We start from the raw sequence: 14,749 nt of genomic DNA, 5'->3' as shown, positions 1-14,749 counted from the left end.
TCATTGCAGTATATGTTAATGAAGGAAGAAGCATATGGAATATAAAAGACAACATAAATAATCATATGACATTGTTAATATATCTTCCTTATATTATCATAGATAGACAGAAACAATATTGAATTACATTTGTACCTTCGGCTTGATAGAAGGTAAAAGTCCAAGCGTGACGCACGAGCAAATACAAGTCAACGTTAACAATACGGGGGTACTGTTCATCTATTTATAGGCACACGGCGCAGCCTGTGTAAATTTACATTCATGCCCTTCATATTTACTATTGACTTATGGACAACTCGACGGGGACTAGATAGTCTTTTCTTTTTTAAGTCGGTTATTTTTTCTGCCATTAAGGCGAAGCTCTCTTGCACGTAGCTTCGGAGCAACATCAGCCTTCGTCACGACCATGCTTTTCATATCGTATATGCTTTTAACTAGAGTCCGAAGGTACCTGCTTATATGTTACACTTGGAAAACATTGTTAAATCATGTTTTTGAGTACCTTTGGAAGACGAAGGCCCCCAATAGAGTACGAGTCAGTGTGTACAGTACGGGAGTACTGTTCATCTATTTATAGGCACGGGACGTAGCTCGGTCAAAATTACATTTGTATCCTTTACAACTTATTATAATCATGACACAAATTATCATGTTCCGATCTGTCTTTTAATCTTTAAGTCGGTGCAACCCTTCGTCTTAAGGCGTGTCGTTATGCCGAAGCTCCCTAGAAGGTAGCTTCGGCGTTACTTCTGTGCTGATCCTTCGAAGATGTTTCTTCTTACAGGACCTTCGGCGAAGAAGCAGACCCCCAACACTCACTTTTCGAGGAGTCAAACATTTTTTTAACTTTCACCACCTCTGTACCTACAAAAAAAGTACTAACATTTTTTATATTAAATAAGTATCATTAGATATCTCTATTGTAAATCTATCAGGAGATACAAATGTTGATTTTTTTTTGAAAATGTACATCGGGGCTTCCCCTGTTGTGGTAGATATTTATTAATATAAAGAAGAAAGTGGACAAAGAGCATGAGCAGTCGCTCCCAAGACATAAACCAGAAGTAAACTAACTAGGCACACGGAAATGAAATATCTGCTATCTATAGGAATTTACAAATGAGGAGAAAAGAGTTGATTTCTCTTCAGAAAAGCGGTTAGCTTGCAGAAGGGCTTCGGCGCAGAATTCTTTATTCCAGCCAAGGAAAGATAGTCGTCCCCTGTCAAAGATAAAATTGTTTCTTTGCTTCCAGATTTGCCAAGCTACTATGATAAAGACCTCCATAAAGAATGGTGAACCGTGCAAGTCCCTAGCTTGTTGAAAGGTTGCAAAGAAGTCAATCTGGTAGTTCCACTGAATATTCAGATGTCTCCAATAGTCCTGGCTGAAAGGGCAATTGAAGAAAAAATGGAAGGCAGTTTCTTCTCTTTGAAGTTGACAAAGAACACATATGTAGTTGTCGCCTTGAACCTTGAAGTTCTTTCTCTTTAAGATGTTTCTGGTGTTCAACCTGTCCATCAACAGCAACCAGGTGAAGACTTTAAGCTTGTTTGAACATCTGGACTCCCAGATCCAGAGAAAGGGTTTTGGAGGATTCACATTTTTGAAAGTGTAGTGGTAAAGTTTAGCTGACGAGTAGGTGCTATTCCCCCAAATATAACTCCAAGAGTCTTTCTCTTCTGGTTCAATCACTGATTCTCGAATTTCCTATAAAATATGTCAAAGTCAGGAAAGTTTTAGTCTCAAACCTAGAATTGTACTCTTTTTTGGATAAAGGGAGTACTGCAAATATTCAGTATTTAAATCAACAGTACATCTCCAACAGAGACAATGCATGATTAATACTAAGTTGCAAACATGTTACAATGATCATTATACTGCTTTGTTATGGACATAGTTTCTTAATGAGGTATTTCTGCTTAACACCACATATTACACTCCTCATAGACTACAAGCAAAACCTTTTGAATGCAAGGACTATCACCCTCAAATACAGTCGTTCCTATGTTTCCAGATCTCTCAAGCAACTTAGATAATGAACGAGTTACACCATTCTTTTACCTCTGTTGAACCTGCCTTCATTGTCTTGATCCATCAGCTACTAAAATGGGAGTCTCCTGGTTGTGTAAAAGGAAGCAATCCCATCACAGAAAAGATAGGTGTCCAAACCTTGCAAACACACAAGCAATCAGGATATGATGGATTCTTTCATCAGCCTGATTGCACAAGAGACAAACTGCAGGGCAGGGAAGTCCTCACCTTGCAAGGCAGTCAGCCAGGCATTGATCCTTGATTGCCGGGGGGGGGGGGGGGGGGGGGGGGGGGGCAAGATTTCCAGATTCACAGTTGCAAGTATTCCAACAAGACTTCAATTGGCAAGGCCCCCTTGATTTTAGCCACCCAACTTCTGTTCTGTAAAGCTTGTACCATCATACGTTGTTTCAAGGCTCTCTTGGGAATGACCTTGATCAGGTTGGGAGCATGCACTGCAATTGTTTTACCAAAAAGTCAGCGGTCCAGCCAGAATTTAGTTCAAGTTCCATTACCATTTACCAACTGTGTTTTGTACAGCAATACCATGGAATGTTTGGGTAATACATGGGACTTGCTCCGGTAAACCTGCCCAAAGACGTTCCTCATCAGCTGAATAGGGCGTTGAACCTTTTCCCAAGAGACTAGACAGTTACCCCCATAAGCCTTCTCCGCGCCCTTCCACAAGAAGCCCCATCTTTTCTTATCAATGGCTTTGAAACCCATTTGGTAAAACCATGGCAACCATAGGATAGGTCAGGATAGTAGTGAGCACCACCTGTACTGTTATGGATAGATGGTATGAATAGGCAAAGAATAAAAATCAAGAAACAAAGATTTTTCGACATCTTCAGCACATGTTTTTCCCTTTAGATAATATAGTTCTATTAGTTGTTCCTCACCTGTATAAAGTTATGTATATCATGTACTTACATGCACATGCACAGCAAAGAATTGAACAGTCCTCTGTATAAATTTTGTAGATGAGTAGGAAAGGAAATAGTCTAGCCATTGACATTTAGATAGTTAGTACAAACTACAAACTGAAAACCTGAGTGAGAAATTTTGAATACAGAGTACAGACTATAACAGGCACAATGTATATCAGCATTGGAATTAAGAAAAGTAAGAACCTTTAAACTTGTTCAAAAAATAAAATATAGACAGTTTTGATTTACTTGCATGTATGTAGGGTTCCACTAAATGTCAGCTGCTAGTTGCAAACTTCACCTGTAAGAATGGTCAAGCTGTTCCAGTGACACTTAGAATATTACTCCAGAGTAGACATATATGGCTTCTGACTACCAGTAGCCTAGGCAAGAGCATGAACCTTGACTAAAATGATGAAAGCGAGTTGGATCTCTGACAATTATTTCCCTGTTTTCTCTTTCGGATAGCAACTTCAGTGTCTCATGGCTTTCCCAGGACATCTTCTGATTCTTCATAACTTTTACAGGAGCAGTGTTTGGCAAAGTAGACAATCCAAGAGCCACTGCCAACAATTCACCATGTTTGTCGATTGCATTCTCACTGACCTTTCCGCTTTTGAATCCTACCTCCCAAACATTCATGCTGCCTTGTTCAGTCTTCTGTTTCACCCTCACCAACAACTCTTCCAATCTTGTAAAACTTGCATCTTTCTGTGAGCAAGAGTTATCTCCGTCAACAAAATGATGGACAGATCCTCTAAATTCTGCCCAACTTATCCCAGACTCCTTAGTCATTCCTCGCTCTCTCATCTGGCCTCTTGTCCTCATAGCAAGTGAAATTTTCCCAGCATCCATGTACAAGTTGTACAGCATGACATAGGAACTTGCAGTAAAAGGCTCAAGCATCATTAGTTTTTCTCCTGTTTTTATACCTCTATCTTTGTCCCCATGGATTCTGCAGGCACGCAACAGTGTATGCCAAAGTACTGCATTATTTTCTAATCCATAACTTTTTATGAAATCTTCAGCATCAGCCACCTTCCCAACATGACCTAGGAGGTCAACCATGCATGCTATATGCTTCATGTCCGGGACAAAGCTGTAATGTGATACCATGCTGTCATAATTCCTGCATCACGATAGAAAAAACATGTGATCAGTTATGAACAATGTTCAGAAGTGGAAAATAAATAAAAAGAAAATGGAAGATGCATCCATTTTGTTCATTTCTGTGTAGTAGTATAGTAAATTCTGCAATTAGGACTACATGCCAAGTAGTAGACATCTAAAATTCTTCAGGGCTACAGTACAATTAGCAGCATTACATGCTAAGTGGAAACAAGTAACAGAAAAGGTATGTCAAATTCAAACCCTCCACCTTTTATATCCGGGCTTGGGACCGGCACTGGCGGTGTTACTTCAAGTCTGACGATCCTACAAGTTTTTGCAACTGGTAATTTAAATGCATGTCTCGATGTAGCTAGCATAAACAATTAATTTTCTATCTTGCAGGAGAGTGCGAAAGGGCCTCTAGCCTAGCAGTTAAGGACTTCCGAGTAGCACCTCCAAGTCCTGGGTTACATTCCTATCAGGAGCGAATTTTCAGGCTTGGTTAAAAAAATCCCCTCGCTGTGCCCCATCCGCTCTCGAGTTGTGATGTCCTGTGCGCCACCCTCCGGTTGGACCGTTGCAGAGTGGACAGTTGACGCCGGCCCGTTAGTGATGGGGGGCCAGGGTTCGGGGATTTTCTCGACCGGGACCATTGTTTCGGTCTCTTCTTATATGGAATATCGGGAGGGCGGTCTTTCTCTCCCCGGCCAAGTTTTTTTTTATCTAGCAGGAGAGTCCGACACCACCTTTTGGATGACCCTCGGGTTTTTCTTTGAGTTATGCATTTCAGCTAATGCAGCATGCCGTTTTTTATTAGTGCAGGAGAAGGATTCAGGGTCTAAGATATGGACGATGGCAGTTGTTTAGGAAGATTTTGTTCCATAATCTACTGTTGGCATTACTAACTTTCTATATACAATTCTCGAACTCCCATCTCCAACTTGTTGCATGAATTTTTTGTGTAGGTTGATGACTATGTAAAATCCCTTGTAAATTACCACAAGTATGTTACAGGTAGGCAGGAGGAAGGCAACTACTTATCTAAGAAACAAAAAATCAAGGTGATATTTTGCTCATTTAGAGAAAACAAAAATGCAATAATGCATACCTGAAACCTTCATCTATCAGTCCCTCATGGCTACAAGCAACAAGAACAGCAAGAAATGCAAACTCATTTATCATGACACCACAATCCCTCATTTTCTTAAATAGCAGTAGAGCCTCTCTTCCATGGCCATGCACTGCATAGCTCAAGATCATTTGAGACCATGAGAAAGTATCCAGGGATGGTATTCTCTCAAATGACTTTTTTGCAGCCTTAAGATCACCTGTACCCCTATACATCTCGATCTGTGAATTGCCGCATAGAGTAAACCGATCAAATCCAGATTTGACTGCATAACAGTGTATCTGTTCACATGCTATTGGCATACTTAGATCAGCACAGGCATTCATCACACATGAAATGGTGAATTGGTCAGGCTCCACTCCTGTATAACGAAGCTCTCTGAAAAAGTGTAGTGCCTTATCAGAATGTTCATTGTGCACAAATGCTCTAATCATAGAAGTCCATGTAAAAATCTCTTGTTTGGGAGTCCTATGGAAGCATCTCAGACTATCATCAACTAGACATACTTTGGAATACAAATTAATCAGTGCATTTGCAATGAACTCATCGTCTTCGAACCCAAAGAGTATAACATGGGCATGTAGTTGCCTCCAACATCGTGGCTCATTGATCAAATTGCACACTTCAAGCACGCTCTTGAATGTAAATTTGGACGGCCTTATCCTCCTACAGAGCATGTTTGAATAAATCCTGATTGCTTCCATTCTAATCTCAGGACATGGATCGTTACCTAAACGAGCAAATCCTGCTATCATGGTATTGTAAATTACCACATTCTGGCATGGAATGCAACCAAACACCTTGATGGCCTCCTCCAACCCGCCGTTCTTTGCATACATGTCCATCATGGTGCTTCCAACAAACACATCCAAGTCCAAACCGACCTTAATCACACAACCATGAAGCATCCTCCTTACATCCTCTGAATCTTCAAGCTCAGAACAAGCCTTCAGGATCCTACCCAGGGCGAAAGCATCGAGCTTCACACCTGACCGGTGCATCCAGACAAGCACACTGACCGCAACCTCTGGCCACCCCATCCGCACATACGCGGACAAGAGCAGGTTCCACGAAACCTCATCCCGCTCATCGGCTCGATCAAACGCCAGCCTCACCTCGTCAATCATCCCGCACTTGGCGTACATGTCAATCACCGAGTTAGCCACGAACGCGGTCCGTGCAAGCCCGCTGACCACAGCCAGCCCATGCGTGACACGGCCGCTCCTCCAGTCCCTGGCGCCACCGCACGCGGCCAGCACTGCGGCGTAGGTGAACCTATCCACAGCGACAGAGCCATCCCACCGCGCGCCCCGAAACGCGCCGAGCGCCAAGCTCGCGGAGCCCTGGGTGGCGTATCCGGCGATGAGCGTATTCCAGGTGACGACGTCCCGGCGCGGCATGCCGTCGAACAGCAGTCGGGCGCTCCGCGTGTCGTCGCAGCGGACGTAGGCGGCCAGCAGGTTGTTGCTCAGGAACAGACCCGGCCGGTACCCCGCGCGGATCATGTGGGAGTGGGTGAGCCTGGCCAGCGGCAGCAACCGGCCCCGCGACGCGCGCCGGAAGAGGTCCGCGTAAAGCGACGGCTCCAGGGGCGGGAAGCGGTGGCCGGCGCCGTGCGGTGGACCTTCAGCAGGTCGCAACTGAGTTGGAAGCGTAGTATGGTTTGGGTGCACGGGGTGGGTTGGGATTGGGAGAAGATGGTCCGGCTCCGGCGACCTCTGTCTCTGCGGCAGCATGGAACGCGGCGCTGCGGGAGCATGGCGGCCGCCCTCATGCAAGAGAGGGAGTTCTAGAGGGTTTAAAGCATTGACGACATTATTAGTTAGACTGATTGCAACAGTAGACTATAAATTTTTATGAATAATGATTACCCCTCTAAAAAATCCAAACCTCTAAACACTATACTTTTACAATAGTAACCTGTAAAATTCATCCTTGACTCGTCCCAAGCCAGACCCATATCAGACTCGTCCCATCGAACATGAGGTTTTTTTTTCTATTAGGGCTAGTTTGAGAACCTTAATTTTCCAAAGAATTTCTATTTTTCTATAAAAAAATGAATTAATTTTTTTTTGGAAAATAAAATTCCCTTGGAAAATTAAGGTTTCCAAACTAGCCCTTATAGATCTTATTTCAGGTAGCTTCGACACAATAGCATCTACAATTTAAGCTTCAATATAACAACAATCTCAACTGTGTCGAAATAGAATTATAAACTAATTTAGAAATATTTTTTCCTTCTCTTTTTTACTACCCGAACAGACTATATTACCCTCACTCTCTGTTTTGTTGCAGAATTACCTCGCTCTCTGCAACTATTTCCTAAGGCTTTGTTTGGTTATAGTGGGATTGAAGTGGATTGAGGTGTATTGAAGGGGATTGAAAAAAAATTAGTTCATATTACACTCCAATACACCACATACCACCTCAATCCACTTCAATATCAGATTATCCAAACAAGTCCTAAAGAGTTCTGATATCACCAATCCATCAATACAATTAAATACCTTGCGCGATTGTCACCCCTTGTCAGCATATGTCGTTCGTCCCTCTATAGTTTTTCTTATTTTCTTTTCAAGTTATCTTTCTCTCGTACGTACCCACTAAAATGAGCTCCTAGCTAGGACCCATTGCTGAAGACAATTCATTGTCAGACAACTAGACCATTACTGAAGAAATGTAACCATTCCATTCAAAGTTTATTGAGAGCAGCATACAAAATGGTCTGACATGCACACAATTTAATCTTCAGCATTGATGCTGCTACAAGACACCATGTAAGGTCTCATACGAATAAGTTTTCACAAAAAACAGTTCTCACACAAAATAAGTTTGCTTCATTAAAGTGATATGTCAGACATTTAAATTTCTCTTCGCCTTCTTTGGAGTCAACTTTCTTGGAGCTGATGTAGTGATCTCTAAAATTTGAGAGGAAGAAGCCTCCATGGTGGTGCCTTCTTCCATCAATAAAGCTAAAGGTCTGCACATGTGACAATAAATTGGTGATGTTCTCTTTTTAAGATCAGCATAATGCATAAATGGTAGATGTTAATAGTATTGTACCTTCTTGTCACTATTCCAGGACTTTCTTGCAATATTTGCTCTCGTCTATCAATTGGCCTTTCTGGAGTCGAATCTTTAGAAAGCCATCCTTTGGTAGCATTTTTTCTTGGCTTTTTCTTCCTGTGATGTTAAAAGAGTTAAAGTAAATAACACATGGATAATACAAATACAATGTGGAACAAAAGCTAAAATCTTGCCTTTTCTTGGTTCCATTTAGTAGGCACTTGTAGCTTGTTTTCCTGTGTCCCAACTCTGCACATTTAGGACACCTCACTTTGCCTCTAATCATATTTTAGTCCTCCCATTATCACTTGTACTAGCCTTTGAACCAGATTTGGAACCACCACCACTCCCACCTTCGAGGTTGTTGGGGTCTTACTCTTCCGAAGATCCTCAAAAATATGACTAACCATCTGCTTTTAGCATAACATGGATTACTACAGGGAGCTTCGACTTCAGGATGGAAGTTTTCTCCCATGGCAAAGGTATACAAGACGAAGATATAGCCCGAAGATGATAAGAATGAACGCTGAAGCTATAGCCGAAGAGTAACAGCTTCGACTTAAAATAATGATGAAGACCAAACATGATGCTGACCCGAAGAGAAAAAGACAAGCCAGTCCCTAATAATTTATGTTATAGTTATGAATAAATGTTGAGTACACAAATGTACTTTTACTCGGGCTGCGTCCTGTGTCTATAAATAGATGAACAGTAGCACCATACTGTTCATGTTGAATGGTAATCGCTCTCGCATCTTCACCTTCGAACAAGCCGAAGGTATCAATGTAATATAAATTTTGTTAATATTCATGTGTGTATTATGAAATACTCATGTGTAAGAGCCAATAGATTACATTCATTGTCTCTATGTATTTTTACCCTCATGAATCATGAAGGCTTGTTTTTCATGACCTTCGTCTGAAGATTAATATATCCGAAAGGAGGTAATACTTCGGAGGACGAAGGTCCTTAATCCTTAACAATCGTGTTGCCTTGTTCTTGACCACAACATTTGAGAACAAGTGACTAACATTAGCGCCCACCTTCGGTGAACTCAAACGACCACCTTCGTCAGGCCGCCGAAGAAGGCAATAGCGCCAGAGGCTGCCCTTCAGCCACTGGACACCAACCAAGAGACTCTCTCGCTGAGAGAAGCCCGGAGCCAGAAAAAGGAAGGCTACGAGCCCAACACCGTGGGAGGAGGAGTTAGACCAAGAAATCAGAGACCTGGAAGCCATACACCAACAAGTGCAGAGGAAGAGAGAGAAGATGCTTCGGCTAGCTGACCTTCAGAGTAAGATTGACGAAGCTCCTGAAGAAATGTGTTACATCACCTAAGATGACCAAGGACGAAGGCCTTAGCAGAGAGCTTCGTCAAAAAGTCCAATCAATGATGATGAATGGTATTGATGACTTTCATCATGGTAACTTTGCTTTTGATTATGCTTCTCCTCTAGCAGCAGAATTGCAGGCTACCCCATGGCCACCATCTTACAAGCCACTGCAGCTTCCCATGTACGATGGGCATTCAGATCCGAAGCAATTTCTCATGAGTTACGAAGCAACCATATCCTCATATGGTGGCAACATAGCTGTCATGGCGAAATCCTTCGTCATGGCAGTCAGGAGCCAGTAAACCCTAAACCCTTCGCCCGGAAACGATCACGTCATGGCAAAAGCTAAAGGACATGTTGGTAACTAGTTTTCAGGGTTTCCAAACGAAGCCAGTAACCGCCCAAGCCTTGTTCTAGTGTACACAAGACCATGAAGAGTGCTTGCAGGCATATGTCCGAAGATTTCTGTGACTCAAGGCCTAGGCACCAACGGTGCCAAATGAGATTGTCATCGAAGCTATGATCAAGGGGCTCCGACCAGGACCGACATCTCAATATTTTGCTAGGAAGCCACCACAAACTCTAGAAAAGCTCCTCCAGAAGATGGATGAGTACATCAGGGCTGGTAATGACTACAGGTATTCTGAGATGACTAGGGGCTTCGGAGGAAGGCTCCACCCTAGGCATGTCAGAACAATCCACAATCCCAGCTCAAGTGTTGACGGGGCAAACCACACTCAAGGCAACCAGCAAAGCTCCCAATCTTCAAGGATGCAACAAAGCTCTTACAGGCCACCAACTCCAAGGGGTAGAGGAGGAAGAAGCTTCGGAGGAAGGTTTAGCTCCCAACCCAGGAGGTTGTTCTGTCTATTCAATGGGGAGGATAAGGGACATACAACAAGGACGTGCCAAGCACGATCTAGAAGCAAAAAGAAATAACTAAAGCCAAAGCACGGCAGAATCAGCCGAAGGAGGTCCTTCACACTACTTCATGTTGTTCTCCATACATTCCTGAGTATGTGGGCAGTCAGCAACCCACAACATCAGTTGCTTCGACAAGTCACTCTCAAGCTGCATGGGCTCAGCTACCACCACCACCACCTATGGCACCAACCTTAATTCACAATCAGCAGCGAGAAGGGCATCGCCAAGCACAGCAATAGTGTGACACACGAGAAGAGTCCGAAGCTCGCACAGTCAACAACATTGTGCCTGAATCGAGACATATTTACTAAAGCAATATAGGGGCTCGACTAGAAAGTTTCCAAGTTCAATGTATTTTTTACTTTTCTGTCTTTATATTTTCCCTCCAAAGACAATATAAGAAGGTTCAACCTTCGGTCTGTTGTAATAAATTTGTGGTTACACCATCGAGTGTAACAAGAAGGGTGACGAAGCTCCAAAGTCGTTCCTAAGGGGATGCATAGCTTAGCTCCAAAGTCATTCCTAAGGGGATGTAGAGCTAAAATACCACCTAAGTAAAAGGTGAAGAAGCTCCAAAGTCGTTTTGAAGGGGATGCAGAGCTTAGCTCCAAAGTCGTTGCTAAGGGGATGCAGAGCTAAAATACCACCTAAGTAAAAGGTAAAGAAGCTCCAAAGTCGTTCCTAATGGAATGCAGAGCTTAGCTCCAAAGTCGTTCCTAAGAGAATGAAAAGCTGAAACACCACCTAAGTAAAAGGTGAAAAGACTCCAGAGTCGTTCCTAAGGAGATGCAGAGTCTTTTTTGCTCATCAATGTCATTTGCATCATATCACAACATCATATTGCATAGCATCTCATCATATATCATCCTGCATCAACAGAAATAGTGCGAAAACAAGGAAAATTGCTCCTTTAGACATACTGGTTAACCCATGAGGTTAAGCCTATTTTGGCAAAAGAGCTGTATCAAAAATACAAGATGCATGCTTTCGATAGTTGTTGTCATATGAAGCTTATATCTTCGACAACGGTATTCTTATGCAACGTTTAGGGTAAAACCTTCAAAGTTACTTCAGCAAAAAGAAGAGGGATTTCTTTCTTCGTGAAGCGTGAAAGAAGGGAAGGTGTTTTTTCGCCAGCGGCTCAAAAACGAAAACGTACGAAGGTTTCACGCATCACAAAGAAATATATTACATCAATACATATGCAAATATTTGATAATTGTTTCTTACAAAAACGAAAACTACGTACAAAGACCCTAAGCTCTCAAATATAAAAACCTTAGTCTTATTTTAAGACTTTATCGGCAACTTCGTTCAACAATCTGTTGACAACTTCGTCAACGGTCTCGTTAGCAATTCTAATTATGTCGAGCGCCCCTTTCAGAGATGGATCAGCTTCAGGATCATATGGCTCTGGAAGGAGAGAAAGCTCAGCTGCATCAAAATACAAGTATCTGTTAGTACCGAAGCTACAATAATTTACGAAGCCAAGCTGTAATGGATATACCTATAAGCTTGGCGCGTTCAGCAGTTTCTTCAGCTCTCTTAGCCTCTTCTAAGGCGTCGTGAGAATCTTTCTCATTTCTTCTAATATCTTCATCAGCTATCTCTTGGCCACCCTTCAGCCATACTTCGGAATAGAACTTTCTGCTTAATGCAACAGCATCGGCCAAAGGGTTTTTAATGTCATCAGTTGAAAGAGATAATCATGGCTAAACCACAGCCTTAGCATGTTCGCAGCCGACTTTTTCCAGGACTAACACGACCCCTCGGACACCGGCAAAGGAACAAAAATCTCCTCTGTCGTTGAGAATTTCTTCGAAAGCTTTGGTTTCACCGTTAATCCAGCGGATAACCCCATCAGGATCACCGCGGATGAAATTCTACTCTATGGAAAACGCGGCAACTTTAGAAAAGCTATTTTTCAAATTCTTAGCACATTATGTAGCAACATTATAGCACTCTTCCTTAGCTTGACGAAGCTCTTCAACATTTTTCTGTACCCTTGAGCGTTCAATATCAGATATTTCACGTTTTGTTAGCTCTACATTGAAATTTTCAGTTGCTACAGCAAGTTTCTTTTCTAATTCTTGTACTACAGCTTTATGCACTTCTGCTTGAGTGGACAGTTTAGCTTCACTGGATTTTAGCCTTTCGACCAAAGAGAGTAAAATCTTATCCTTTGTAAGAGCTTGGTTTCTCAAAGTTATAACCTCCGATTGATGGTTTCCAATTGCCACCTGATAGCTTTCATCCTCTACATCTTTTTGATCTTTTAAAGCCCTACTAAGAACTAGTCCCTGCCAAACAAAGAATGAAAAAATAATAACAATAAGTATTACAACAAAAAATAGTTCACTGAAACAAAAATTACCAAATATGAAGTCAAGATGTACAAACCTTCAAGCTATTCTAGGCGAGGCTATCAACAAGCTGGTCCTTAGTCATCGCAGACAAGCCAAGCTCAAGTTTCGGATAGCCCATGTTGTCCATAGACAATAGAGGTAGTCATCTTCGTCATTTCCTCCATATACCAAGGACCCTCAGGGGTATTTCAAGTACTTGGCATAATGTTGCACCTCGACAATTTGCTCTGATGATAACTGCTTTCCCGAAATGTGTCGAACAATATATTCCAGATCACTCTGTGTAAGGAAAATGGACCCCGGGCCATTTGGCTAATTGAGTTTTGGTGTTTGATGATCAAAACAATTCGTGAATTAATAAGTTTTCTAGTGTTTGTAGTTCACAGGATGCAAGATTAACTTGGACTAAGGAATTGAGGAAAGCAACACCTCAAAAGAAAACATTAAAAAGATCCAAGAAAAGTCCAAGTGTGCTGCCTGCGGATTGTCTGTGCATGGAGCACCGGACTATCCGGTGGCACACCGGACTGTCCGGTGCCCACACGTCGGACTGTCCGGTGCACCAGGCAACTGCAGCCCAACGGCTAGTTACAGGTGGCACCCGGAGAAAAGACCACCGGACTGTCCGGTGTGAGGACCGGACTGTCCGGTGCGAAAAGCCTGCGGCGCCAACGATCACCTGCTCTGACAGGGCAACGGCTAGGCGCACCGGACAGGCTACAGTGCGTTGTCCGGTGCACCACCGGACTGTCCGGTGTGCCGTAGAGAAGCAGCAGCTTTTCTCCAACGGCTCTATTTGTGTTGGGGGCTATAAATACACCCCCAACCGGCCATTTCCAAGTGTGGGAGCCCAAGAGACATACCAAGGCATATAGTAGACATTCCCAAGTGCTCTTACACCCAAGTGCTTAATAGAATCACTCGATGATTAGCGTAGGTGCTTTGTGAAGTGCTTAGGTTAGTTATATCGCTTTAGCACTTGCTCTAGGTGAACCCTAGATTGTTGAGTGAGTTTAGATAAACCTCACAACCCCTCGGCTCTTGCTTGAGTCGTTGTAATTGTACCGAGTGGGGCGAGAGTCTTGCGAGACCGTGACAACTGCGTTTGTGTCATGGCCGCCACCGTGTACCGGAGGGAACGAGGCCCATGGCGTTTCGGCCGGAAGCTCGATAGTGGAGACGGCGGGGAGCGTCCGAGAGGAGTCGGAAGTGGAGCACCACTTGCGCGTGGAGAAGGCCCGCGGCTGTGACACCCTAGTGTCACTTAGGGTTTCTTCCTTAAGCTAACCCAAACCATTATCACATGTAAACCAAATGAAGGGATAAACATCAAAAATGAGAACAAAGATTTATAATGAGTCTTCTCAAACTCTCCTTAATCTTCTCATGAATCTTAAGGAAGGAAAACTCTCAAACCCTAATTAATCCTAAGTAAACCATTTAAGCATAAAGGGTATTTGGGAAAAATCTTGGGAGAAAAATACAAATTTTGGTAAAAACCAAATTTCAAAGTTTTAGTTCACTAATTAACCAACAAAGCATAGTAAGGAAGTTTTGCCGTTTGAACTTTTCAAAATCCCCAAAACAGCCCCTAAACTAATGCACTTGGGGGAAATTCAGAAATTCAGAAATCTGAATTTCAGCCCCTTTCCAAAGATCAATCGCGTTCTCTGTTTTTCAAAACTCAAATCAAACAAGTCCAAATATCAAAGTGGCGCCAAATTCCCTTGAACACGCCATGGCAAAGTTTGGAAACCTCTCTCCACTGTTTGACACGCTCATGACATGGTTTTACCTCGGGACTCAACCTTGTGACACTGCCACCTTTGTGACACGACAACTCTCTGTACACTGCCCCA

General features: G+C 42.8%; 1 protein-coding gene across 6 annotated transcripts; it reads right to left on the bottom strand.

The window, feature by feature from the left end:
• Positions 1-891: 891 nt before the first annotated feature.
• Positions 892-7,142, bottom strand: LOC103654647 (pentatricopeptide repeat-containing protein At3g13880). Of its 6 annotated transcripts, none has more exons than XM_035967540.1 (7): positions 5,180-7,142; positions 3,263-4,090; positions 2,579-2,815; positions 2,261-2,487; positions 2,063-2,170; positions 1,601-1,708; positions 892-1,511 (listed from the first exon to the last, which is right to left on the bottom strand). In XM_035967540.1, the coding sequence occupies exons 1-2, from the start codon at positions 6,934-6,936 to the stop codon at positions 3,334-3,336; spliced, it is 2,514 nt and encodes an 837-aa protein (XP_035823433.1). In that variant the 5' UTR covers positions 6,937-7,142; the 3' UTR covers positions 892-1,511; positions 1,601-1,708; positions 2,063-2,170; positions 2,261-2,487; positions 2,579-2,815; positions 3,263-3,333. The 6 variants fall into 6 exon arrangements, with proteins under 6 accessions (XP_035823433.1, XP_035823434.1, XP_020408441.1 ...); XM_035967541.1 differs by having other exon boundaries at positions 892-1,708; positions 2,579-2,620; positions 2,689-2,815; XM_020552852.2 differs by having other exon boundaries at positions 892-1,708; positions 2,579-2,620; positions 2,689-2,810.
• Positions 7,143-14,749: the final 7,607 nt, after the last annotated feature.

The sequence above is a fragment of the Zea mays genome, chromosome 4 (assembly GCF_902167145.1).
Source record: "Zea mays cultivar B73 chromosome 4, Zm-B73-REFERENCE-NAM-5.0, whole genome shotgun sequence".
Classification (NCBI taxonomy): Eukaryota; Viridiplantae; Streptophyta; class Magnoliopsida; order Poales; family Poaceae; genus Zea; species Zea mays.
The sequence above is the reverse complement of the archived record's forward strand: the minus strand, read 5'-3'. Positions and strand labels throughout refer to the sequence as shown.

Bases quoted from the DNA above. Each gene is read 5' to 3' on its own strand.
- LOC103654647 (XM_020552854.2), bottom strand. From the start codon at position 6,936: ATGCTGCCGCAGAGACAGAGGTCGCCGGAGCCGGACCATCTTCTCCCA. The intron at 4,091-5,179 runs GTATGCATTATT...ATCGTGATGCAG, and splicing joins CTGATAGATGAAGGTTTCAG to GAATTATGACAGCATGGTAT.